Raw genomic sequence first — 26,846 nt, forward strand, 5'->3', positions numbered from 1 at the left:
TCCCCGCCTTCACTGTAAGAACAGTCCTCAACAAAACTGCCCGCACCTTCAATGCTGCATTGTGTTAAAAGATTATTTATTTACTTGAAAGAGAGCCAGCTCAGAGGCACATCAGCAGGGGGAGGGGCATAAGGAGACGCACCCCCCTCACCGAGCAGGGACCCTGACAGGGGACTTGATCTCAGGACCTTGAGATCATGACCCAAGCCGAAGGCAGACGCTTCACTGACTGAGCTACTCAGGTGCCCCTGGCTCTGCGTTTTAAATTACAAAGTCCCACAAGCAAACGGAGCATCTCCTGAAGTTTCCCGGTGATTTATTAGGTAAACGGGAAATCCAGGGCCGTTCTGGTGCACAAGCCACCGACATGCCGCCTCCACGGGAGTCTGGGAGGGCTGTGTGTGACCCGGTCTGTCACTGCAGCCGTTCTTGAGTGAGACAGGCTCAGGGGTGATCTTTTTTTAAACATTCTTTTTTAAAAATTTTATTTATTTATTTGACAGAGAGATCACAAGTAGGCAGAGATGCAGGCAGAGAGAGAGGGAAAGCAGGCTCCCTGCTGAGCAGAGAGCCCGATGTGGGGCTCGATCCCAGGACCCTGAGATCATGACCTGAGCTGAAAGCAGAAGCTCTACCCACTGAGCCACCCAGGTGCCCCGGGTCAGGGGTGTTCTAATGATAGCAATGGAACCCCAAATGGAACACTTCCATGTCTATAAGGATTTCTTCTAGGAAAAGACTGGAAATGCCAAAGTTTATTAAAATGAAGAGCCTGTGAAAAGAAGTAAAATTAATAACCAGCTTGCTCAGAGTGAGGAAAATAGGCATCGAATGATAAATGCCCAAGAGCTCTGGCAAAAACTGGAAATGTGACCTGAGCAAAAGAGGTGAACTCCAAGAGGTGAACTAATTTTGTCACAGAAAACAAAACGAGACGTTTGAAGCACGCTGAGCAATCAGTTCTGAGCCATCACGTATGGTGACGCGCTGGAGAAGAGCTTTCAGATGTGGACTGGGAACCAGAAATGTGAACCACGTGACTCCGGAGAGAAGCAGAGGACGAGAGACCAGTGACGATCCACCTTTACTTCCGGAGGAGGGCGGAGGTGAGGAAGGGTAAGAGGGCAGCGCCCAAGTCAAGTGTCTGCCTCAGCAGTTTCGGTCTGACTTGGCACCTGTCAGGACTCAGTCCCGAAATACGATTTCATAGGACACCATCGTACGCAGCTCTAAGAATTCCCACTCAGCACACAGACCTAGACTGTGTGGGTCTGTGTGGAGCTGAGAGGAGCTGCTGCGCTTATTTATTTTAAAGATGTTATTTACTTATTTGACAGACAGAGATCACAAGCAGGCAGAGAGGCAGGCAGGGGTGGGGGAAGCAGGCTCCCGGCTGAGCAGAGAGCCCAATGCGGGGTTGGATCCCAGGACCCTGGGATCATGACCCGAGTGAAGGCAGAGGCTTTAACCCACTGAGCCACCCAGACACCCTGCCTCTGCGTTTCTTAAGCACCACACTAAGCAGCATCAAAATACACTTTATTTCCCACCTTTGGCTTCAAAGTTTTCCTCCAGACGCAGAGAAAGTTGAGTGAACTCTTTAATGTCGAGAAGCACTTTGAAAACCCAAAGCGCCGTGTAAGCTTTGCCCGCCCACTTTCATCACGGCTCTTTCTTTTGAACAAGAGAGAGAATTCCACACAGCGGATTAAAAAGATGGTGCTGGGACGCTGGGCAATTTCACTGTCCGACAAGTCGCGGATCTAAACGATGGAGACCCCACCCGCGTCGGGGATGCACACTTCAGTGTTTGTGCAGATGCACACACAACACGAGTGATACACAGCACGAGCCCCAACGTAACCATCAACAGCTGTCAACCACGTGCTGACCCTGGTTCATCCACTGTCACAGACACGCCACACCAGAACAAGACGTTATTGAAGAGACACAATGAATGATCTCGTTGCGTCATCCGTAGGTACAACCCCCGCCTACAAGTCTCATGAAGACAAGCCCTTCAGAAGGCAGAGCAGTGTGCTCCAGGATTAACAATTACAGACTAAATATGATTTAATTAAAAGCAAATTAAAGAGAGAAGGTGATTACAAGCATACAAAGAACGACTCTCCAAAGGGAAACCGTGTGCAGGGTCTGGACAGGTGTGCTAAACCCTATCACTCCCAGTCATTCCTCAGTGGTCAACATTAAAGACAAAAAACAAAAACATTCTTAATCTTGGCAAGAGGCTGGGGCCCACAACCCCCTTGCCATTTCCTCTTGCGACCCCTGCCGCAAAAGATGGGGTGGCAGTGGGCTTCCAGAGGAGGCTGACTGCTCCCGGCGTGTGGAGGGAGTCGTGGGGCGGCTGTCTACAGGGTCAAGGAGGCCGGACCCATGTGGGAATGCTCACGAAGCCGAATGCGCACCCCGTCTGTTCCCATTACAGAAAGCTGAGGCGGCAGGGAGCCGGGGGTCAGGGAACGTTCGGGGAACACGCGAGGAACGGTCTGTGACAGCGCCTGACGCACAGCCTGGGGAGCTCTGCGTCGCCTCGGCCCTCCGAGGCTCCGGGCCCTGGGCGCGTGAGCTGCTACACACTCTCTCTTCCACTAACCCGCCTCGTAAAGCTACTTCCACACCCCCAGGGTGCTCACAGCAACCATGCACAGGGGCTCAGAGAGGAGAATGTTCCAGAAAGCTGTGTGGTGGGCGCTTCGCTTGTTCCAGCCTGCCTGGTCCGGTTCCCCACTACTTCGGACACTTTTCACCAAGCAAGGTGAAGACACTCCGAAACGTGACAGGCTGCGGACGTTTGTACGTCGAAATTACAGTATCTTCTAGCGCTGGAAACAGTACTCCCGGAGCAGGAGAGGATGTTCGCAAGAGTCACAAAAGGCAAAAGATTAAATACTCGCAATATGTGAGGAACTGCGACAGGCCGGCAGCAGAAGACAACCGACGGGAACACAGACCCGCCCTGGGAGTGAGCCCTGCAGAGGAAGCCCCAGCGGCCGCTTCCACGTACAAAAGGCATTTCACGCAGGAGCATGACGCTGAAGAGTGAGGTCAGACCTTCAGAGCCACCAGACGGAAGCCTGGCCAGTAACGACGGATTCACAGGTGCGGGAACAAGACCTCTTAAGGCTGTGGCGTTGGGAGTGTGAATCACCACAGCTGCTTCGGAAAGCAATCTGGCTACTTCTCGTAACACTGAAAATACAGGGCGCTTGGGGGGCCCAGGCGGTTAAGCGGCTGCCTCCGGCTCAGGTCATGGCCCCGGGGTCCTGGGATCGAGCCCCACGTCGGGCTCCCTGTTCGGCGGAGAGCCTGCTTCTCCCTGTCCTCCTGCCACGCGCCTATTTGTGCGCACGCTCTAAGCAATAAATGAATTCTTAAAAAAAAATTTGAAAATACAAACGCCATGCAGCCAGGTAGTGGCACTTTTAACGTGTGCCTTAGAGACGCGCAAGAATGTGTGCACAGGGATGCGACCAAGGACGGTTGTTCAGGACTGTCACGCATGTCACTCCCGGAAGTGGAACCTCCGACGAGTCCCTCTGTAGGATGTGGACGGAAACGGACAACGTTCTGTGGGAGAATGCAAGCGAAGAAAGGTGTGCGTGCCGTGTGCGTTTACAACGTCTCCAGACACTTTCACGCGTCTGTGTGCACACGTGTGCGTGCCGTGTGCGTTTACAACGTCTACAGACACATTCACGCGTCGGTGTGCACACGTGTGCTTGCAGTGTGCATTTACAACGTCTACAGACACTTTCACACGTCTGTGTGCACACGTGTGCGTGCCGTGGCATGAAAACAAGACTCATGAGCATACGTGACACACGCACGGGAGTGACTCCTCTGGGAGGGGAACGGGACTGAGGCACATGAAAGGCCACGTCGGTAACGCATCCCCGAGCTTATTACACAAATAGCTGAGGTAAATGTGGAAAAAATGTTAATATTTATTAATTATTTGAGTGTTTAATAAAATTCCTTTTTGTATTTAAAAGTTGTTCAATTAATTGAACAAAGAAACTTGCCAATTAAGTACTTAATTGAGTATTTTTACTCAATTTACTAATTAAGTATTTAATTTCTCAATTAAGAAGTACTTAATTGCCAAATACTCAGTTTTGGCCGAATGAAGATGAGAAAGGCCTCAAACCAGCGGCACCCCAGACTGGGTTTCCCAGGGACAGAAGTGGTAAGAATGGGGCAAACAGGAAGCGAGTGACACGGAAAGACCCAACGCGGCCAACCGTGCAAACCAACCCGTGCACCGGCGTCTCCAGGTCAGAGAGGGCCCTACAGGCCGGAGTTAGAGCTCACGGGAAGGGGACTTCTGCCTCAAAATCAGAGCGCTACGGAAAGAACGAACCTTACAATACACTATCTTTCTTTCTCTCTGCCCCTGGACGCAGAGGCCATGTGTCCCGTGGAGCTTGTCCCTTCGTTTGACAGCTTCTACCTCACCACCAGCGCTGATCTTTGGAGTTTCCTGCACCTGGTGACAAGGACAGGGAGAGCTTGGTGGCCTAGTGTGCCCCTGAAGTGTCAACCCTGCTCAGGCCCCACTGCTTCGCTGCTCATCACCGGGTCTGGGCTCAAGCAACACTCTCCCCGGCTGTCGAAAGTGCGAGCGAGGGCCCGACGCAGCAGCTCCTCCTCTGACCTCTGGGGCCCTGAGCAACAGGGGCCAGCGGTGGCGTCTGACAGGAGGAAGCAGTAAGGACAGGGGCCTGGGGACAGGGTGGAGCCTGGAGTGGCTCAATGCTCTCCGCTGTTCTTTCAAGCAGGAGGGAGCGTTCAAACCCAGTAAGGGACAGTGTGGAGCTTCTGGAAACACACGCTCCACCCTGGAGACAGGCAGAACTCAGCTACGGAGCAGCTGGACATGTACCAGACCGCGATACTCTTCCTTTCTGGGATGAAAATCTAAAGAACAAAACAAAGCACTTCATGATTTTTACTCAGGACAAATTTGCTATGAATACTGTGAATGTGTAAAAATCATGCCTGATATTTAAATAAAATATATTAAAGCTCGTTCATGAAACTTATTTATTTGTTTATAGTGGTATCGCCTCCTCTTTAAAGCATATCCTAATGACTTGTTTTGCTTATATACTGCAAGTTAAAATGAAATGAATGAATCAAAATCCTGCATTTAAGCTTGTCACATCACAAAATGAGAAAAAAATTAGGAAACCGTCAGCATATTGCTGTGGACGAATGTTCACACACTTTAGCGATGACGTACGGAGGATTTATGTCTATTTCATAATTTAAATTAGCTGCTTAGTGACGCATGGCTACCATCTTCTCTTTATCCACATCCCAGTGCAATTTAATTTCCGGCAAAATCAGAAGCGTGTTTTCCTGGGGAATGTATGTCCTCCAAACTGAGGCTTGGGGTGACAGGGAGCGCCGCACCTGACCCTGAAGCCTCACACCTCAGTTTACAGGAAGCTCGGCACCAGCGGCACCAAGGCGCGCTCCTGAAAGCCGGGTGGAGAAGGGCAGGGGCTCCGGACTGCAGGACGGAGCAAGCATTACCATGGGGCACGCCAGCTACTGCGGTGCTCGCAGAGGAAAGGCTCGGGAGCAGCCCCGGCCAGCACAGGACTCACCCGACGTCTGGGCTCTTACTGGATCTTAAACCCCCGCAGGGAACGCAGAAGTAGCTGGTGGGCACGCAGTTGTACTGAACCTACTGTTCTCACAGACCTCAACAGGGGCGGAAACCGGAGCACTTGGGAAGCTGTGTGCTTTAGGGAGTCTAGGAGTTGAATCTCCCAAGAGATGGGCCTGTGTAGTCAAAGCTGAGTCTTGCCAGCTGCAGACGAGACACCCATCAACGCCACTGCCAGTCCCCACATCTGCATGGGGGCAGCCTCCTCCCCAGCACGATCACGCCGTGGGGCGGGCCTGGAGGCCGCGCTCTGCCTGCAGTCAGGCGGGGTGGGAAGAAACATTTTTTATGCTGAAGGAAAACATAGCTGTTCCTCGTAACTATGAGAATATCTTGTCCTTTTTTTTTTTTTTTTAAAATTGTATTTATTTGCCAGAGAGAGACAACGTGGGAGAGAGAGCGAGCCAGAGTACAAGCAGGGGGAATGGAGGTAGAGGGAGAAGCAGGCTCCCCTCTGAGCAGAGATCCTGATGTGGGACTCGATCACAGGACCCTGAGATCATGACCTGAACCAAAGGTAGACACGCAATGTAGCATCCCCTATCGTGTCCTGTCTTGATTACCAAAGTCACCAGGCATCATTTATCAAGCAGAAATATACCCAAACACCCCCTTGGCCACTGCCCTTAACTCCTCCCTGGGCACCTTTCCTTCAGAGCCGTCAGAAGTGGCTAGAGACTGATCTCCTCCTGGGATGGAAGTTTGCTCGTCGCCTTCCAGACACAGGAGGGGGCTCAAATGGCCGGAAATCGTTCACCTGCGAGCTAGAGAAGGATCCCGCGAGCAACTAGGAGAAGGCCGCAGCCTCCGAACACCGTGGTCTCAAGCTCTATCGCACAGGATATGGGGCTCCCCACAGCCGGGCCCCCACAGACAGAGCCCACCAGCCCTCGGCCTCCTGGGGCTGCAGCATAGGAGGAGACATGCTCAGAGACCCAGCCGGGCCCACAGCAGTCACAGTTCCTGCAGCGGTGGCGGCGCGGATGGGCGGTGGGCCTGGGCAGCCCCTGACCCACTTCTTCCACCTGGGGCGACACCAGAAGGCTGGGCTGTCCTCAGGAACACTGCTCCCAGTGGCTCCCAGCTTCCGTCGGGTCCCCGCCCCGACCTGACAGGCCACAGGCTGGGAAGACTTTTACAAGTTTGTGAGGGGCCTGCTGTCTCCTCCCCTCTGCGCCCACGTGCCACACTGCTTCATGTCCACCCTGTCAAGCTCGTCAAGCCAACCGGTCTGATTTCTACCCAGCTTTAGCTACAAAAACCCAGCTTTCCCATTCACTTCTCTTCTACAAGGGGTAGCTTCCCTTCGTCAGAAGGAAGACACAGGACTAACAACACTAGTGAGGCTAAAAGGCAGGAGAGCACCATGCTAGAAACCCCCTTCAAGCCTGGGCAGACTCGGTCACCTGCCTGGCTCCTGTACTCCCCTCACGGAGGGTAAACCCGATAAAGGAGAAAGCTTGCTCCTTCCCTGTGTCCCCCACTACAGAACCGGGATCCAAGTTTTAAGAGAAAACAGCACAAGAGGAAGCTGAGAAACGTGTTGTACTTCTGTCTCATGCGTTCACCTACTACTCATGTTAACCAGGTGAGACGCTGATGTAAGATCCCGACAACGCTATGGCCATCACGATCTTCGCTCTTCATCAGGCCTCTGTACTCTCTGCGCTGTACTCTATTTTCTCTCTGGCTCAGATTCTGTCTCCTGACAACCAGAACTTTGCTTTGTCCCTCCACAGTTATACCCCACAGATGCTGGCCAGCAGATCTCACAGAGGACGGCGGCCATCTACAGCGTGTTTCCGACGAACTAAGAACAGAACACGACAAAAGCCGACACTGTCATCACCACACCTTGCGTGTAAGACCTTGCCCAACTGCCACAAACGCCCTAGGAAGCATCGGCCCTGCTGTCCTGGTAAGGACGCCAGATACAGAGACGCCGATCACTTGCCCAGGGTCCCATGCGACTAAGCAGAGAGCAGGACTTACTAGGAAGCTAGACAGAGGAGCCCTGGCCTTCAGCCACTATGGCACAAGTCCTCCCGAAGCTGGCTTCCGCTTGACAGCAACATGGGATGGGTTTCGACAGATCTGCAAGGTTCTCCATCAAGAACCACTTGTTCTACCTCAAAGCTGCTCGTGCCCTGAAAGGCTCTCTGTCCTCTGTGCTCTCCCTTCCCCAGTCTGAGTTTCTTGCTCTCTGACAACCACCCTGTGCCGCCGCCCAGAGTCTTCCAAATGATGGCTGGGGCCCGCTGGGGGGCTGCAACCAGGTTTTTGAGCACATTATCCACTTTAAAATCAGGCTGGAGACCAGCAGACAATGGCATGAAGTACTGTTGCAAGAACGTTGTTTTGTTTGTGTGTCTGCAGTAGTCAAGATGTAGATTACTGCGTACATGGCGGCACAGTCAGAAAGTCCGAACAAAAACCACCGCTCAGGTCTAACACCGAGCCTTGCCGCTGTCCCTCAGCAGGTGCCCGAGTAGGGCTGTTGGACAAGGAAGGGCTGCGTGGTGGGATGTCCAAGAAGCATGTCTAGAAAACTGAGTGAGGTTGTATCGTAAGTCAGGGCTCACTGCTAGGCTACTCACTTGGTTTTTCCAGACTGGATACGTTAGGGCAACGGAGGATGCTTACACTGTGTGAAGCAAAGCAAAGCAAAGCAAAGCAAAACACATGCAAAGGCATAAGTATGAGCAGCACTGCCTTACCCCTTCGCCCTGGGTATACGTGAGGGTAGTACTCGTAATAGAGATCAGGCTGGTCTAGATTTCCAAAGGCCTCAAACTCCATCTCGGCATTCTGGAAAAGGCCCAGCTTCACCAGCAGTGCCAGCCTCACAAACCACAGCTAAAACACAGAATACAAGTGAAACAACGGGTTACCTATGAACGTCGGGTTCAGAAATTCCTACTCTGTACTAATCTGGCCGCAGAGCTTGATTCCCAGTATAACATAGCCTGCGCTCCGCTTCTTAGCACATGTGCCTAGTTACACGTTTATAAAACTTACTCTTGAGCTTAAGAAAAATGATGTACATGATTTTGTCTGATTTGGCCTCACCTGCCAACTGTTGCTGAGAATGGAATCCAGAGGGCGCGGGTGTGAGGGCGAGGGAGGGCTGGAAGAGGAGCCGGGCAGGAGGGCGGGCAGGGCGGGGAGGGCTGGGGGCGGACAGAGCAGCCTCGGGCAGGCGCTGCAGGGCAGGGAGTCGCCACAGCAGGAGGCAGAGGGGAGGCGCGGAGAGGACAGAGCGATGCGGGTGAGCAGTCAGCTCTGAGGGCTCAGAGGGGCTCCGGTCCGGGGGCAGCGTGGGGATCAGGAACTCACATTGATATTAAATTTGAGCTAAGAAAAATCTGTTTTTTGTTTTCATGTTGTTCTTCGTGCCACGAAAGGTTCCATCCCCTCCGTGTCCCCACTTTATGACCAACCCAAGGGGCCGTACCTGCAAGGAGTCTGCCGTGTGGCTGGTGGGCAGGCCGCTCTTGCCGTAGCCTTGGCCGTGGGCGGTGAGAAGGCGCCCGCACAGGTCAACCGCTGCCCTCCAGTTTTTGCAGCTCTGTAAGACACAGCAGGAAGCGTCACCAAAAGCACAGCCACCCCCACACGTGGTGCCTGCGGCACCAGGCCCAGCGCCAGCCACCCCTGGCGGTGACGGCGAGGCCACACCGTGGCTAGCACCGAGGACGCCACTTGCCAACACTGTGCGGGTCGTCAGGCAGGAAGGGCGCCGAGCCTGAGGTGCAGCGTGAGACAAGCAAATCCCAAGAACATTCAAGCTTAACAACGGACAGAACACAGGGCGGAGAATTGTTTCTTAAAATTTTATTTTATCTGAATTCAATTAATTGACATGTCATATACCGTTAGTTTCAGAGGTAGAGGTCAGTGACTCGTCAGTTGCGTAGAACACCGCGCTCAGTCCATCAGCTCCTGTGGGAAAGCTCCCCCACCCCATGACTGCTTTCCTCTGCAGCCACATAACTTTATTTCGCAATTTTCATAAAATAAAATCAATAATTTAACTTTATGGTATGTGCCAGATGTGTTTCTTTGTGTCTGTAGGAGCTGCGTGGGACAATAAGATAAGTGGTTTTGCAAGCTTGACGTCATCCCGTTTTACCAACATGACAACGACCAGGACGCTGGCTGATCAAGCGGGGCTTGCTCTGTTTATCCTCAGCCCTGATGCGACAGACAGGAGGGCCACCGGGCAAACGCACAGCAAGATGTCCTCAGGGAGAACGCTGCAGTCTTCCAAGAAGCGAGAAGTGGATGCTGGCTGCCCATCTCCTTAGCACACCGGGCACTAACGCCTCTGTACGCCGCAGACGCCGCCGTTCACCTGTGTGGCCAACACCTGGCAGGCCCCAGCAGGCCCTGGGGCCACGTGCACCCTTGCATGCATTCGTCTCAGGATCTAGCAAGGAAGGCAGATATGACACTGTTTTTTTTCAAAGACGAGAGAGATAACTTTGGGTGAACTCACAGTGCCTGCTGCACAAGCCACGGGAACGTTACCTGGGGGCCAGACTTAACGTCAGGGATGGAAAGCTGCTGGAGTCCAGACATGACGGAGAACAGCGGGGTCAAGGGGTAGGACCCTCCCGGCCGAGGGGGAGCTGCCTGAGTGACGACGGCACGGGCGAGAGGGACAGCGATTAGTCAGGTGGCCGGCACACGGCAGTGACAGCGCAGGCGTGAGGACAAGCATGGGGATGTCAGCAAGGCCACGAGAGATCCAGACTCCTCCTGAGGGGCTGGGGAGCCGCGGAAGGGCTTTGGGCCGGGAACGACACGGTCCTGTGTAACACACTGGAGCGCGCCGCCCACCTCTCAGGTACTAACCCTGGCGCGTACCCGGCGAGCATGGGTCCTGCCACGGAGGGGCCTGTTTTGAGTGGGGACCGACTCCCGGCCTCTCCGGACAGCAGCCAGCGGGCCCCACGAGGGGAATTCCCTGAGGCACAGGCCAAGGTCGGTGCTCGGACTTCTGCAGAATCATCGTAGGCGCGGCTGTGTGTGTTCTAACTGCATATGTGGAAAAGTGAGAGGGAACGTTATTCTGCCACATTTGAACCACTTCTATGTCTGTATCTAAGCAGATCCTGCATCCGCGGGCAATTAATTACTGCTCGTTTCCCAACTGCCCATGCCACACACGCTGGCCTTTCCTGCTGGGGGCAGTAGGTCTGAACAGAGTGCTCGGGGCTGTCTTCCTAGGAGATGACTCCAGCTGAGCATGCGCAAGAGACGCAGCGAGGGGGGCGGGGGGGAGCTCCGGGGGGCAAAGGCCCAGCGTCGTGGGCCGAGGGGCAGGCAAGGCCAGGCCGGCCTCTGCGGGATTCCAAGGGCAACATGTCCTACCCACATTCCGGAATCCTCAGCCCCCGTCCCTGTGAGGAGGAAGCATGAATCTGATTTGATGTCAAATGCAGCAGTAACAGAAGATGGGCTTGTGCTCGTACATGTTTTTCACAGTTTTAATCTAGACGAAACCTTACAGCAGGTCCCGTCTGCTACAGATTGAAGAAACAAAGGAGAACACCTGTCCTCTCCGGGCCGAGCCTGGGAAACGTGGTGGCGGGTCACCCGTGACCGTGGTGGTGGTGGGGGGTGCAGACCTGGCAGAGGGACAAGGCCAGGTGACAGTCCGATGCGGGCAGCATGGGGAGCGAGGCCGCAGGATGGACCTGCGAGTGCGACATGCAGCCAGACGGCGGTGGCGGCAGGGCCAGTCTCGGAGGCAGGGAAGGCTGGAAAGGATCAGAGCTCGGACTCTGAAATTTGATTCCAACAATGTGGAATGTGAGGGGCCTCTGAGACGTTCAAGCGGAAAAGAAAAGGCAGCAGCTGCCCTGTGCGGGTCGGACGTCCGGCAGAGAGGCGTGCCTGGGGCAGCGCGCAGGGGTCCGCGTGAAGAGGGCACGGGCGGGAAGGGCGTCAGGCCCTGAGGACCCTGTGCGACACAGCGTAGCTGGGGAGCGGGAGGCCGGAGCAGGGAGGCCACAGTGCTCGGGGCTGCTGAGGAGGCCGACACAGGGACACCAGGACTGCCCGGGAGCTGAGAGCTGGTCGGACGGAGAGACGGGACGGGGAGTCGGACGGGATGAAACTCGTGGAAAACGAGGTCAGCGCTGAGCCCGGGGACCCTGTGAAGTGTGAGTCCCAAGCTAACAGGTGCGGGACTGAACAGGAGCTTCCTCTGTGCCTCCTTGTAACCAGACGCTCCCGTGTGGGACAGCAAGAGAAGGCCGCGCGCTGCTGGACAAAGTCTGCACGTGAGGCAGAAAGCATAATCAAGAGCACGAGGTCCCAGGAGTCAGGGGAGGACTCTGGCACTGGGAGGGGGGCGACTGTCCAATGGCCTCCAGGTCTGCTCTAAGCTGGGGCGGGGGACCACTCCAACCCCAGCCAGGAGTGGGGGCCGCAGTGGGGGTTTGAAAGAAGCAGAGACAACCTGAAAAGGTGCGTGGAACCAGCGAAATCTAGAAGGCTGGGTACATCTGCGACGCTGAAGGTCCCTGGGAAATGGGCAGTCCTATTGAGCGTCACGTGAGTGCGGAGCTTGGATGTGGGACTTCTCAGCAGGCTCGGTGGCCCGGCCAGGCCATCCGCGCGGACCCAGCATCACCAGGTGAAGGTAAGGGGTGGGAGAGAAGACAAGCAGGCCGACCCCCTCTACTACCCATGTGACCTCGGTGACTTGCGATCCGGCGGCTCAACCGGGCCTTGTCCCGCCCTTGTGACGTCAGCTGGCCGCCCTGGAGGTGGAAAGGGGGGCACAGCTTGTGGGGAAGCTGGAACCCCTCTCATGCCTGCCCCACCTGCTCATCCCGCCGTCCAGCTACCGGCGGCACACGGCCACCCTACGGCCGGGCTCAGACTTGAGCTTCGCGACCCCTCTCTTGCCCCAGGTGAGCCCTCCTGCTGATTCCTCCGCACACACATTCCAGTGGGGCTACAGCCCCCAAGGGGATGGAATTGGTTCTTGGATAATAATTACTGGCCCTACCCAACCACACTGTATTCCTTAGTGTTCTCCTTCATTTGGGGCTGAGGGGGGAGGTGAGCAATTAGGAAACAAAGTGGAAACATGCTGCTCAGGGGACTGACGAGGAAAGGGTTAAGACTGTGCTGTGAAGTAGCGTCCTCTCATCCATTCTGCGTGCGAAGCAAGGACAGCCTGCCGTTCTGTGTTAACATTAACTGTGTCTTGTCTCCCTCTAGGTGAGCTCCGGGGCCCGTGGCCTTGTCGAGTCTGTGCTTTTTAACTTCTAAAAGTACTTCCTCAGCATTATACCTACATGTACATGTGCTCAAAAAATGATGAAATAGTAAGTTCACAGAACTACAAAAAAGTTGTTGGAAAACTGTACACTAATAAAGAAAGAGAAATAAAGGATGACTTCTTAGTGACTGATCTTTATTAGCGGGAAAAAAAAAAGGCAACAAATGCCATTGCGAGCCTAAGAAATGATAAAGAGCGGCTTCAGAGAAGATACACGTCCGGGCTGACCCGCGGACACTAGAGCAAGCGCGCCGGCAGCTGCTGGTACATGTTCACGGGCGGAACCTTCCTGAACCCGGCGCGCACTCACAGCCTCCCAGCCGCCAGGCTCTGACCTAACTGCTCCCCCACGTTCCTCCTGAAGAAGTAATCACATATGGAGAAGAGATTTCACAACAAAGTGGCCCACCCTAAAGTTACTTACAACTTTATCAGATTATGTAGTAAATAACATTTGTTTAATTCGGACACTTTAATATCAGGCAATGCTTAAGATGTGTTAAAAAGACACAAAATCATAAACAGCTTTGAGATGAAGTTCAGTCTAGTACACGTACACATATGTACATACAAGTTTCCGCAGTCACATGTAGACATGCCACACACACACAGAGACACTACATGTTAACAGACGGTGGCCATGCGAACCATTTTTCTGGATTAAGATGCTGTTCGTAAAAGGAGGGCAGAGGGCTTTGAAGGAGAGGACAGGCTGCACCGGGGGCGACGAGCACTAGCCGACGAGCACATCGTGTCGTGGCCACCTGGATATGGATGGTACGTCCATCCACCTCCGCCCTACACGGAAGGGACGCACGCACGCACTGATGACCGGCGACAGTGCTTTACGCAGGAACCAAATTAATGCTTGTTGAGATAAGACTCTTAAAAAACCCCGTGTGCAGGTATACATGGTGGCTATGGCTGCTACAGCACGCGGAGAGGTTCTGTCTTGGGGGGCAGGACTGAGCTGCAGAAGGAGCTGACACAGCGCCACCCTGGCGAGCTCCGACGCGATCTGACAGCCCTCAAAGGCACGTGGAATCTGTGCGTGTGCAAAAACTATATAGATGAGGAAATCTGATCGTGGATATTTATATGTTCTGAAACAAACATTTACAACACAGTAAAGACTCCTATCTTATTTCATGTCTATTATGTACAGATACCCACCACCAATAAAACGTTTAAATGTGTGATAAAATTATTTGCAGGTACTCTGTGAATATGAACTGGTCCATAAATGATTAAAAATAATAAAATGTATCATATAAAAAGCCTCTGCTCTTGCTATGATTTCACACACTGTGATGTCTTCTACATCCCCAACTGGATCACAACTATTAAAAGTGAAGCCCAAACCCATCATCTTAATGATTCATTTTCCAGTAAATGGAAAAAAGCGGCTTCTTTCCTAACTGGGAAGAGAAAGCAGAAGGTCTGTGCTCCTGTTACGGCTTCTCCCCACCATTTCCCACAGGTGGGTGAGTGCAGGAGGCGCAGGAGGACAGGTGTGGCTCCTAAGCGCTCCGCGCTGGGCTAGCCCCCGTCTGACCAACACTGCTGGTCTACAGCAACATCTCAGCAAACTTACACTAACCTGACGGCCAGTTTTCCCAGAGTCAGAATGACCTCATTCCTCAAGACAATGAGCAGCACGGGGCAGGGCTGTGGGTGCCTCCCTGCCCTCCTTGGCTGCCTGTTTGGGAACAAGGAGCCTGGGAGAGAGGCAAGAGCCAGAGGGACACAGATCTCCTCCTGCCGCACAGGCTCACTGCGGTCAGGGCCGGCGCGGACTGAGCACGGCTCCTTTAAAGACTAAGCTGGATGTGGATTACCTTCTGGTTTAGGAGCCACACATGCCAGTAGATTTTCCTCATACCACAATTTAAAAAGAAAAAAAGAAAGGAAAGAACACCGAGAAGTTGTCAGATAAATTTAGCATTTAGCATTTACATTTACCCAAGTCATTTTTTCTCCTGATAAGAGAATACAAAGTATTTCTTCATGTATAATTCAACTTTACTTTGATATTTCAAAAGGATTTCCAGGGGCCCTGGACGGCTCGGCTGATTGTGTCTGCCTTCCGCTCGGGTCATGATCTCACAGGTCCTGGGATCAAGCCCGTGTCGGGCTCCCCGTTCAGCTGGGTATCCGCTCCTCCCCCTCTCTCTGCCCCTCCCCACCCCCTCTTGGCTCCCCACCCAAACAAATAACCTTAAAAAAACAAAACCAAAAATGTTTTGAGACAAGAATATTTTTGTTCACACCAAGTGGGATCAGCAAAGTCCGTAACTATCTTATCCACCAGGAGCCCGGCAGTAATGGGGGGCCCTAGCGAGGGGCTACCTGTACAGGTGCAGATGGGCCAGGACGACCGTGGAGGGATAGAGCCGCACCTAGGGCCAAGGACCAGAGGGACGCCCAGGCAGGAAGGAGGTGACGGCCTGCAGGAGAGCCGAGGCCACAGGAGGCTGCACCAGCTAGAGGGGGCTCTCCGGGCTCACTCCGCCCGGCAGAGCAGGGGAGCAGGGGAGAGACAGAAGGCAGGCAGCAAATAAGCCCGGTCAGAACAGATGTGCTACCAAACATGTCCAGGTGTTCAGGGCTGCCCTGGACGCAGAGCTGTGGCTCAGGGATGATCGGCTGGTTTTCAAGCGCTGACACATGCGGGCGGGCGACGGCAGCCTTTCTGCACGTTGCCCTGTGGGCTGAGCGCTGTTAGGGAAATCTACTGAGACTGATGAATGCGGCTCTCCCGCACGTGTTTCAACTGCTCCAAGGGATTTAACTGACTGTGCAGCACAGCTTTCTTTTCCCCACTCAGTGCTAAGGTTTTCCAATGAAATTGGGGCAAATACCGACACGGGAACAAACATTCCTGAGCACGTCCTTCCACGCACGGGTACGAGCGTTTTCCTGCAGTACAGGATGGAGGGAGAAAGGACCGGGGCGGGTGGTCCAGAGCAGGCGGGCCAGCTCGTTCTCCCCGCCACGGACTCTCCCCGCCACGGACTCTCCCCTGCCACGGACTCTCCCCGCCACGGACTCTCTCCTGCCATGGATTCTCTCCCGCCACGGACGCCTGCGGCTGCTGTGCTCAGGCGGCTGAAACGTACCACATTTCGGGGACACCCAGCAAGGATAAGCGCTGCTCCCATGTCTGCAGGCTATCTGGTTTCTGTGAGTGGCCTCTCCATATCATCTGCCTTTTTTTCTACTGGGCTGTTTTTGTTTCTTATGCATAGTTGGAAGGTATTAATGCGTATTAATGTTCACTTTAAGAAAAAAGATTTTATTATTCATTCAGAGAAAGAGACAGACAGAGTAAAAGTGAACACAAGCGGGGGGTGGGCCCACAGAAGGGGCAGCAGACTTTCCACTGGGCAGGGAGCTGGACCCTGGGCTCGAACCCAGGACCCTGAGGTCATGACCTGAGCTGAAGGCAGATGCTCAACTGACTAGGCCACCCAGGCGCCCCTGTAGTCTCTTTTTAATGCTGTTTACGGTGTTTTGGTTATATATAAGTTTCAAGTTTTAAAGTAGTTAAATTTATTCATTTCTCCCTGAAAGATTTAAAGAATGCTTTTCTACCCTGAGTCATTAAAAATTTACTCTATTTTCTGGAATTCAAAACTCGTTTCAATTTATTTGGAGTTTACTTTTGTGTGTGCTAAGAGATAGATCTTTTTAACTTTTCCCACTTGGATATCCCAGTAATTCGGTACCGTCACGGCTCAGCTTCTCCTTTCCCTAGCAACCTGCTCTCTCCACACGAGCGAGTTTTGGGCTCCATCCTGTCACTCGCACCCTGCGCCCTTGGCATTTCCCTGACCCAGTCTGGCCCCCGCCCAGCTATCATGGGAGAGACGTGGTTCCCACTGCAGTCCCTCTTCTCCAGGGTCTGTCCTTGCACGAGCTTCATGCAGAAGGCCTGGGGACATCTCCCTGTTCACGCACGCCAAGCATGCGCACACGTGTGGGTGTATGTGCCCACAGTTTACCTCTCCAGACTCCAAAGGGCATGGCCTTCAGCTTTCTGATGTCTTTTCTGCTCTTCGGACTTGCCCGAGTGATGACAAGGACCTAGCAGGGCCGGGGCCCCTCTGTTAACAGAAACAGGTCAGGGGAGATCAGGGTTGGCCTGTGCCCAATGTGCCAGGTCTGAGGAACAGGACGAGACTCTTTAAAGACAGGCCAGAACGACCCAACGTGCCGCATTCTAATGGCTGGTACTCCCTCCCTTCAAACCAGCAGGACCTCACCTCAGCAGCCTTGTGAACCACAGCTTTGGATTACACGCTGCCTATTTGAAATTTTAATTATGTATTTTCTCAGAGTGCTTTTTGCTATTTTTACCTCATTCTTGTCCACTTTCTAGCCCCCTTCCTGGTGCTCCTCCTCCATTTCGACAGATGTCAGAAGTAATTGGTGAAAAAATTATTTTTATAATTACAGTTTAAAGCATACCCTCCCAAACTTGAAGCTCTGTAGAGAAAAATCTTATGAAAATCTCACAATTACTGGAAATGACATGTAGAACTCTGAAAATAAAGTTAGTGTGGTATGAGAAAAAAAATCTCAACTTAAATAAATGTTAATTTTTTTTTTAATACTAGGAAATAAGATAGAACTATCAAAAACTGAATACAGGCACTTGATGACTTCCAAAAGATGAGAAAAATAGTCCAATAAAAGTCACTCAAGTAACTAATGGTATGTACATAACCTTCCCCATCTACGACTCACAAGGAATCATTAACTCTATCTATGACACCATTAACGTGATTAAAATGTCCTTCTCCACAGGCTGTGACATTCACTTCCCTGTAAATTACAACCTTAGAATGCGCCGACATTACTTAGGGAAATACATTTCAAAACTCTTTCCTAATCTTAAAGAGGCTAGGAATTATTTTAGGACATAATTAAAATACCACGGCAAGGTAATTTTTTTATAAATATATTTTCCACCTTAAATAGATCTCCTTGTTAGGACTCTAATAAAATTTCTCCTGGTGTTATGTATTTTCAAGGTATGAAAAACCCCCAAGCCACTCTATGTATTTATTAGCAGCACAAATAGTCAAGGAAGGTAAAAAGACTGCCCGTAGAACAAATTAGTTACAAGGACTGTGTGTGGCTGTGTGTGTGCTTTTCAAACGGATCATTACAGGGGTGCCTGGGTGGCTCAGCTGGGAGAAAGGGACCCTTGATCCTGGAGTCCCGAGTTCGAGTCCCGCATGTGGGGTCGAGTTTACTTAAAAAGATAAAGAACAACTGGTCACTACAATGTGGCTGTCCAGGGCCGCCGGCCCTCGTGATGACAGTCACAGCAGCTGCTGCAAGTTCAAACCAAGGCAATGACAAGAACTGTCCCGGAAACGCAGGAGTGTGGGTGCGACAAGCGCCCCACGACCTCGGAAATGCTGGCCCGTAAAGACCTATCGCTTCATTAACAAATGATAAAGCATATGGATGTTTAAAAAATAGGTGTTTCCCACCCCTTTAAAAGCCAGACTATCGCCGGGGCACCCTGGCTGGCTCAGTCGGGAGAGCACACAACTCTTGCTCTCTGGGTGTGAGTTTGAGCCCTCCACTGGGTGTGCAGATAACTTAAAAAAGAAAAATCTTAAATAAGCGAAAAGCCAGCCTATCTCTGCATCTTCTCTTCCCAAAGCTTCTGAGTCATTGCAATAACTCCAGAATCACTTCAGTAAAAACAAACAAACAAACAAAAAAACAAACAAACAAAAAACCCAATGAAGCACTTGATTTATATTTACTAAAAATGAAACTTTAATCATTTTTTTAAAAAAGATCTTGTTTATTTTACAGAGCATGGAGCAGAGGGCGTGGGATATGCAGACTCCACAGCAAGCGCAGAGCCCGACGTGGGGCTTGATCCCACAACCCTGACATCACAACCAGGGCCAAAATCAAGAGCTGATTACTCAGCTGACTGAGGCACCTGGGTGTCCCTAAGCTTTATCTGCTTTGTATATAAAATATCTGCTGGCCACCTAAACAAATGATCCATATTCACCTTTTTGAGGACAGACACTCCCTCAAATATGATGAAAGGTAAAGAGGAAAAAGGTAGCTGTGGGGGGCGTACAGGTTCCCGGGGTTCAAGACCGCCAGAAACACCCACCCGGTCATGTTAACGTGCCTGTAGTTCAGACAGCTCTCTATTAGTATCTGGGGCTGCATCTCTGCCTATGATTCACACTTACTCCTGTCATGAACAAGGATTCTCGTGTGCATTTCTGGTGAAATAATAAACCCTTCATGCCAAGTGGCGAAAACAAAGTATTTAAAAAAAAAAAAACATAAAAATGAAAATTAGTTATCGTTAGTTATCATATCTGATGAAGCATATACTTAATCGAAGTATATTCTGCTTCAAGTAGTTTAATCATTTAAAATAAAGGCTTTTTAACTAATTGGCCTTAAAATTAAAAGTATGTTAATATGACACTTTTTGCTGCACAGGACTGGTATCTAATTCAACAAAATTTTACGGACACGCAAGGCTTTAGATAACACATTCGAAGTAATTAAATCCAGGGAAAATATGACAGAGAAAGGCCGGCCTTCTAGAAACAACAGTACTGAAATCAAACCCATCATTACTTACGATCAGCTGTTTCAACCCCACGAAAGTCTGCTCCACGGACTCCGCGTGTAAGACCTGTCTCTTCGCCGCGGCTCTCTCGCCCAGGAAGCGAAGCATCAGGTCTTTAACTGCGTCCCCCTGGAAGGAATGGAAGGAAAATATGTCAAGACAATAAAATGTTAATTAAACTCAGCTAACCAGAACCCATAACTAAACGAGATTTCTTTTTTCTCCATTGGTGTATGGAGGTTAAAGCGTGGTTATAGTACAGTAAAACTTCAATCACCCAGATGCTCAAGCATCACCGCCTTTAATAAAATGGGTATTTTAGAACTGCGCTTTCTTTTAGAAGAGGGGGAAATCACCAGCCCCAAGACCAGGCTTACACAAGGGATGCGCCAGGCAGGGGATTCAGGCCCCAGGGCTGGGTGGGGGCTGGAATGGGCTGGCCTCCTGAATCCAGCAGTTTGCCTGGGTCTCTGGGAAAGCCTCTGAGAGCTGGCTGCGGATTTCCTTCGGGGGCTGCTTTCACCCCCAAGCCCAGAGAGAAGAGAAGACTGCCCTCCCCTGCGGGTCCTCTGCCACCAGCTCGGCCAGGCCTGCTGCACACGGGAGTCCTGCTGTGGGCCGGGAAGTGCCCTCACGGACCTCTGCGGGGGGACTCGGGCTGCACGGCTTGACTCCTTAGGCTCGCCCCCACCGCGGACAGGGTGCGAGGGCCGAGACGTGGAATCCACAGCTCACGAGGAGGGTGGCTGGGGCGGACGGGGATGCGCGGGACCACGGCACACAGCCAATGGGACACTAGATGGTGTGGCCGCCGTGCCACAGGAGGGACGTTCCTTGGAAAGTCAGAAACCGGACCACCATAGGACCCTGCGGTGCTGATCCCGGCTGCTTATCTGAAGGACATACAAACACTAACTTGAAAAGAGGTCTGCACCGCCCTGTTCCCAGACGGGATGTGGAAACAGCCGCAGGTCTGTGGACCGATGCGCAGATAAAGAGGCAGCATGCGCGCAGCCAACAGTGTTCAGCCACAGGAAGGAACGGAATCCTGTCCCTGCTTCAGCGCGGACCCTGCCGGCATTCTGCTACATGGAAGAAGTCAGAGAAAGCCAAATCCTGCATGACCTCACTTCTACGTGGAATCTTAAAAACACAAAAACACAAAAACCAAACAAATTCACAGGGAACAGAGAACACAGTGGTGGCTGCCAGAGACAGGGGTGGGGAGCAGAGACGGGCCAGACGGGAAAGGTCTGCGCAAACTTTCAGGTACAGAAAGTCCTGGGGACGAACAGCCACTACAGTTGGCAACACTGTGGTGTAGACCGGGAAGCTGCTAAGAGAGTCTCTCTTACAAGTTTTTATCAGGAGAAAAACAATTCCAGAATATTGAAGGTGAGAGATGTTAACTAGACCGATCGTGGAGACCATTTTGAAATATCTGCAAATATTGAGTGTTATACACCTGAAATGAATACAATGTGTATCAATTACACCAAGATTTAAAAAAAAAAAAAAAAGTGGAACCAAACATAGGGGAAAATGGAAAGGTGAGGGGCGGATGCAGTGGACGGGGCGCTTTGGCCCAGCCAGGGGAGGACGGATTCTCAGTCGCTGGAATGGCCAGGGAGCAATGCAACCTGGGGAGACGGGTGTTGGGGGCCAAGAACTCTCTCCATCTCGGCGAGCACAACACCTGCTTCCAGCCGCAGACCGCTGAGGGCCAGCAGTGCACGGCCACCGGGGGCACACTGATGCAGGCCAGAGAGGAAGGCAGCGTGGAGGTGTCCCCCACAGACTCCACAACCGTCTCTGCCCCTTCCTGTTGTTGTGCTACCCTTGGCATAGGCATGCAAGGTGAATCTCCCGCGGTCGCCCAGAATGCTGACAGGTAAAACGCACCAGCCTGTGGACAATGCGTGCAGGAGGACAGAAGAGGTGCTGCAGGGGTCTGCGGATGCCCATCCACAGGTAAAGGGGGGAGCGGGGGCCTTGGCAGGGGCAGTGCAGGTCACCAGTCTGGTCTGGCCCAGGGCGCTGAGCCCGGTGGTCCAAGAGGCCAAGCCTCACCTCTCACTTATATGGCAGCAAAAATCCAGAAGCAGCACTTTGATGATTTTTTGCTTTCAGAGCATGAGATGAAATGCTTCAAACGCTAGAAGGGGCTAACTGGTCCAGGAGGGACAATTAAAGGGCAGAATAAAAAGAGCTGAGCCATATGGCTCCACAAAGCTTCCAGGAACGCAACTCCTATCAGACAAAGGGCTTTATCCAAGTGGGAGGAGCTGCGACCCGGGAAAGGGAAGAATCCCATCTTGCTGCGGCAGAGGGAGGATCAATTTAACTTCCTCCATCCTTGCAACATTCTCTGTTAATCAGACCACACTGAAAAAAATTTTTGCCTTTAAAATTCTCCGCTGGTTAACATTTTTGTTAGCACAGAAGTTCCTGAGACAGGAGCACATGCAGGACTAACAAACGTCTTACCTATGAGGGCCCAGGGATGGGACATGTCTTCCCGCAAACCTACTGCTGCTGTGTCACTGAGCCGGAGGGGACTATGGCCCAGGAGTCAAGACACCTGACTGCACATCCTCCTATGGTTGCTGGAGAGGGAAGCAAATTTCTCCCACTCTGGAATTTTCTTAGAGCTATGCTGCTGCTCCCGGGGGGGGGGGGGGCTCCACTTGGAAGCCTTGGCAACTCTTCAGTGAGGGCCTAGTGCATCCATGGCCAGAGCAGGAAACGTGGAGAGACAGCTGGGAATGAGCCAGGACTCAGGCAGGCAACGGGGAAGATGTCTGTCCCCCTCCAACCATCCCCTCCGGCCCCCAATCAGATGTGTTTATGCAAGAGCAAGGGGCTGGTCTCAGCTCACAGACGGCTGCGGGCCGCTGCCCCTCCTGCAGTCTGGGGACTGTTCACCAGTCCCTTCTTGATTTTAAGGGACAAAGACAACATGGAAGCCAGAGCAGCTGATTCACAGCATGCGGGCTTTACTGTCCGGGAAACAGGAAGCCACAGTGGTCGTGGGGCAGTGGTCTGAAGAGACAGTGGGCCACGCACCTGACCCTGCGCACACGGAGCTCTCTGCCCCGACCCCAGTGGGGAAGCTCCGGGAGCACGTGATCTCCTTGCTCCGTGCACTCTCCCAGCGTAAGCCAAATCTCCTGAACAAACAACATCAAAGAAACAAAAACGAGGCAAAACCCCAAACTGGTGAAATGTAAAATGGTGCAGTCATCCGGAAGACATTGCTCAAAATGTGAACCCCAGGGGTGCCTGGGTGGCTCAGTTGGTTGAGTCTCTGACTCTTGGTTTCAGCTCAGGTCATGATCTCAGCGTCCGGGAGCCAGCCCTGCGTCAGTCTCCACACTCATCGGGGCGTCTGCCTGAGAGTCTGTCTCTCTGTCTCTCGCGTGTGCACTCACGTGCTCTCTCTCTCTCTCAAATAAATCTTGAAAAAAACAGACCCGAGAGGTGCCATGCCGTGCCGTGCCATGGAACCCAGCAGTTTCACTCCGAGGGACGCACCCAAGAGAGATGGAAACGTGACCCCACAAAACCTGTTCATGATGTTCACAAGCAGCGTTATTCACAACCGCCCAAAGTGGGAACAAACCTAATGCCCGTTGAAGGAAGAACGGGTAAAACGTGGAACACGCAAAGCTGGAACGTCACCTGACAATAAAAAGTGATGATGCAGGAGTGACGCAGGCTACAAAATGGGGCGCTCCTGAAAACATCATTGTCTGTAACAGACGCCAGTCACGTGAGACCACACGCTGTATGACTGCACTTGCGTGAAACGTCCAGAACGGGAGAATCCAGAGACAGAGAGATCAGTGCTTGGCTGGAGCTGGGGGAGGGGCACGGGAGATGTGAGGTCAATCTGAAGGGCCTCTTTTGGAGGAGATAAAAACTGACTGTGGTGATGGCCGCACAATTCTGTCAAAATACCAAAAACCAGTGAATTGTATGTTGAATGTGTGGCCTGTATGGCACATGAAGTGTTTTCCATAAAGCTGTAAAAACAAAACCAAAGGGGCGCCTGGGCGGCTCTGTGGGTTAAAGCCTCTGCCTTCGGCTCCACAGTCATGGTCTCAGGGTCCTGGGATTGAGCCCCACATCGGGCTCTCTGCTTCACGGGGAGCCTGCTTCCTCCTCTCTCTCTGCCTGCCTCTCTGCCTGCTTGTGATCTCTCTGTCAAAAAAACAAAATCTTAAAAAAAAACCCTAAAAACAAAAAATAAACAAACTCTGAATATTTTTTTTCTTGTGAGGCCCCCAAACACATTGGAATTTGAGAATGCTTCACAAGGAGAGCCGTGGGGGGCTGCCACAGAATGGCCTGAACTGGCCCGCACATCTTCCCAAGCTCTCATGCTTCAGCTCAGTTCAGCAGATTCAGCTCAGGAGCCGCCTGTGTGGGTGGTGAGCAAAAGCAGCACCGGCAGGGGACTGTCCTAGTGTGAGGAAGGGAGAAAGCCATTGTTTTCTGACCCGGTGGAGGGCTGGGATCCCAAGACTGGGACAGATGACTTGAACTCTTGAATTCAAAGGCACATCAGTGTGAAGACGAGTCGCAGGTAGGGTGTGGTGAACTTGCTGAGGTGAGGAGACCAAGCTGGGAACCCGAGAGGCCGGGGTGGCTGGGGAGCTGGAAAGGAGGGAACGCTGCGCAGAAGCCTGACTCCACTGCTGGACACCATGTGGTCCACGCGCAGGGGGATGCTCTAGAAGATGAAACAACAGGGGGGCTGAGCACTTTTCAGTGCTCACACACGTTGAGAGACGTCAAGTTTACGCCAACTGTTGTGGAACACTCTCTATGAACACGGAGGCTCTCAAGAGATGTGAGAAAGGCCACCCATGAGTAAAAGCTCCTCTAACCTCACCCTAAGAAGCTTAAAAACAAAGCTGAAAAAGATCATGTCAATCTGCATATATCATACATGCCGACCAGAACGCCGACCAAAACCAGGAAACCCATGATGTCCAACCTCTAATCAAAAATGACGAGACACGACAAAGCCAGCACACGTGGCCCACAACCAAGAGAAGAGATAAGTACAAACAGACCCAGAGATTGCGGAGACGGCAGACCGTCTGGAGGAGAACCTTCAGGCTGCTACTACAAATGTTCGTGAGGGTCTGAGGTAGAACTTCAACACACTGGATAAAGAAAAGGATACGCAAAAGAAGCGAACGGAAATTTCAGAGATAAAAAATATGAAAAATTCATCAAAAAGCACCAGCTGCAAACTAAAAAGTAAAGAAGGAAAGACATACGGACTTCGGGACACGACTGCAAGAATTTCTAAGGGAAGCAAAAAGAAAGAAAACTCCAAAGCAAACACAGATCCTCCATGACCTCTGGCAAATCTGAGTAACGTGTGGAACTGGAGTCCCAGGAGCAGAGACAAGGGAGGGAGGAACTGAGAACTCTTGGAGGAAGTAAGGACCAGAATACTCCCAAGTGCGAAAACACATCCCAATGGAATCCACAAATCCAAGCAACAGAAACGGAAAAGAAAACCACGTGACAGCGCATCAGGGTCAAAGAACTGAAAACCAGTGATAAAATCTTAAAAGTAACCAGAGGAAAACACATACATTAGGAACAAAAGAGTGCAGATATAAAAGGGTGCCTGGGTGGCTCAGTCCTTAAGTGCTTGCCTGTGGCCGAGGTCAGGAGCCCACGGTCCTGGGATCGAGCCCCGTGTTCAGGTTCCGTGCTCAGCCGGGAGTCTGCCTCTCCCTCTCTGCGTCCCCCTCTTACCTGCTTGTGCTCTCTCCCTCTCAAATAAATAAGATCTTAAAATTATCACAAACTTCACATCCAGAATATGATGGAAGAGCATCATTAAAATGCTAAATGGGGGAAAAGAACACCTGCCAACTGCAAACATACTGCATGTCCAGAAAAAAATAACCTTTAAAAATGGAGATGACGGAAGTGGTTTCTACAGACTAATTAAAACTGAGAACACCGGGCTGGTGGAGCTGCAGAACAGGTGGTTCCTGTGCTTCTGGAGACTCCTGACAAGGGGTTTCCACACGGACCGTGAGGGCCTCTCTGACGGGATTCCAGTGAATTCCGAGGGGCAGGAAGGGTGAGGGGGAAGGTGCGAATGGGGGAACAGAGTGAGAAAGGGGTGGTGGAAGGAGCTAGTCTCCAAGTGTGTGCCAGGTTTCTCGCTCTGCCGGCATGGGCTGGAGAATCCTGACGCCCACGAGAAGGGCCTGGTCCCACCACCTCCCACACCCCGTCACCCTCAGCACCGAAGTTCTGCTGCTTCCGTTTATTCCCTTTTCCCGTTTCTGTCTATGAACAAGCACCATCCAGTGATTCTCCACGTCCCTTCCTTACTGGTTCCAAAAAGTTACGAACTACCACTTCCCCACAAACTTTCTGTTGACTCTTTGGAAGACAGAGGCCACGGGCAACCATAATGAGCTGAAAATGCCTGTGTCCTCCCTCTAATGTCACTGAAGAGGAAGGCGGTGTCACACGCTCCCCTTCCAGCTCCTAACTTAGCTAAGACCACCGCAGATGTCACTACACAGAGAAACAAATTAAAATCTTTTCAAGGTTTATCCCCCAGGAAGGTAATTTTTAATGAGGTGAGCAACCTGGAGAAAACCCGTGTTTTAGAACGCTGACTGAGAGTGAACATCTCTGTGGTAATAACAGTGACGGGGCGGGGGGCTAATTAATAAGTAAACCCAATCAATGGTTTCAAAAGCTGGAGTGCTGGAAAGTGAACACAGAACCCAATCTTCAGTCTTCTGCCAAATAAACACAGCACGTCGGCTCAAGGGTAAACACACGGTTCCCTTGCCGCCTGGGGACTGGGAACATCCAGATGAAGAGACGGCGAGCGCGCGTCCGGCACACCTGCCACGTGGGAGCGGCGGAGGTGCTCTGGGAACTGGACGCGGTACTGGAGGCACCACCGGAGGACCTGAAGGAGGTTTTGAAAGGCAGGCAGGCCGCGCCTGGTCGGCTCCCGCACTCTGCCCGGGCAGCGGGAGCTCCCGAACCCTTGCTGACCCGCGCGGTGTCCTGACTTTCTCTCGGGCAGCTGCGTGCGACCGGGGAGGTAGGTCCCGGGAGCTTCAGAGCTAGGGAGGACCCGGGACAGGGCCTGAGTACCCGATCCAGGGGAAAGCAGCCCGAACTTCGGCGCTTATGTTTCCTGACTCAAGAAGGACTGA

At 52.2% G+C, this 26,846-nt stretch overlaps 1 protein-coding gene across 3 annotated transcripts in view; it reads right to left on the reverse strand.

Annotated features, from left to right (window-relative positions):
• Positions 1-26,846, reverse strand: part of TRAPPC12 (trafficking protein particle complex subunit 12) — a 69,225-nt gene that overhangs the window by 31,969 nt on the left and 10,410 nt on the right. For all 3 annotated transcript variants that reach the window (XM_059132769.1, XM_059132770.1, XM_059132768.1), the window contains exons 3-5: positions 19,639-19,755; positions 9,153-9,266; positions 8,416-8,554 (exon numbers count right to left, since the gene is read on the reverse strand). In XM_059132769.1, coding sequence (XP_058988752.1) covers positions 8,416-8,554; positions 9,153-9,266; positions 19,639-19,755 — 370 coding nt within the window. The remainder of the gene's footprint in view (positions 1-8,415; positions 8,555-9,152; positions 9,267-19,638; positions 19,756-26,846) is intronic.

This window comes from Mustela lutreola, chromosome 9 (assembly GCF_030435805.1).
Source record: "Mustela lutreola isolate mMusLut2 chromosome 9, mMusLut2.pri, whole genome shotgun sequence".
In the NCBI taxonomy this organism is placed as follows: Eukaryota; Metazoa; Chordata; class Mammalia; order Carnivora; family Mustelidae; genus Mustela; species Mustela lutreola.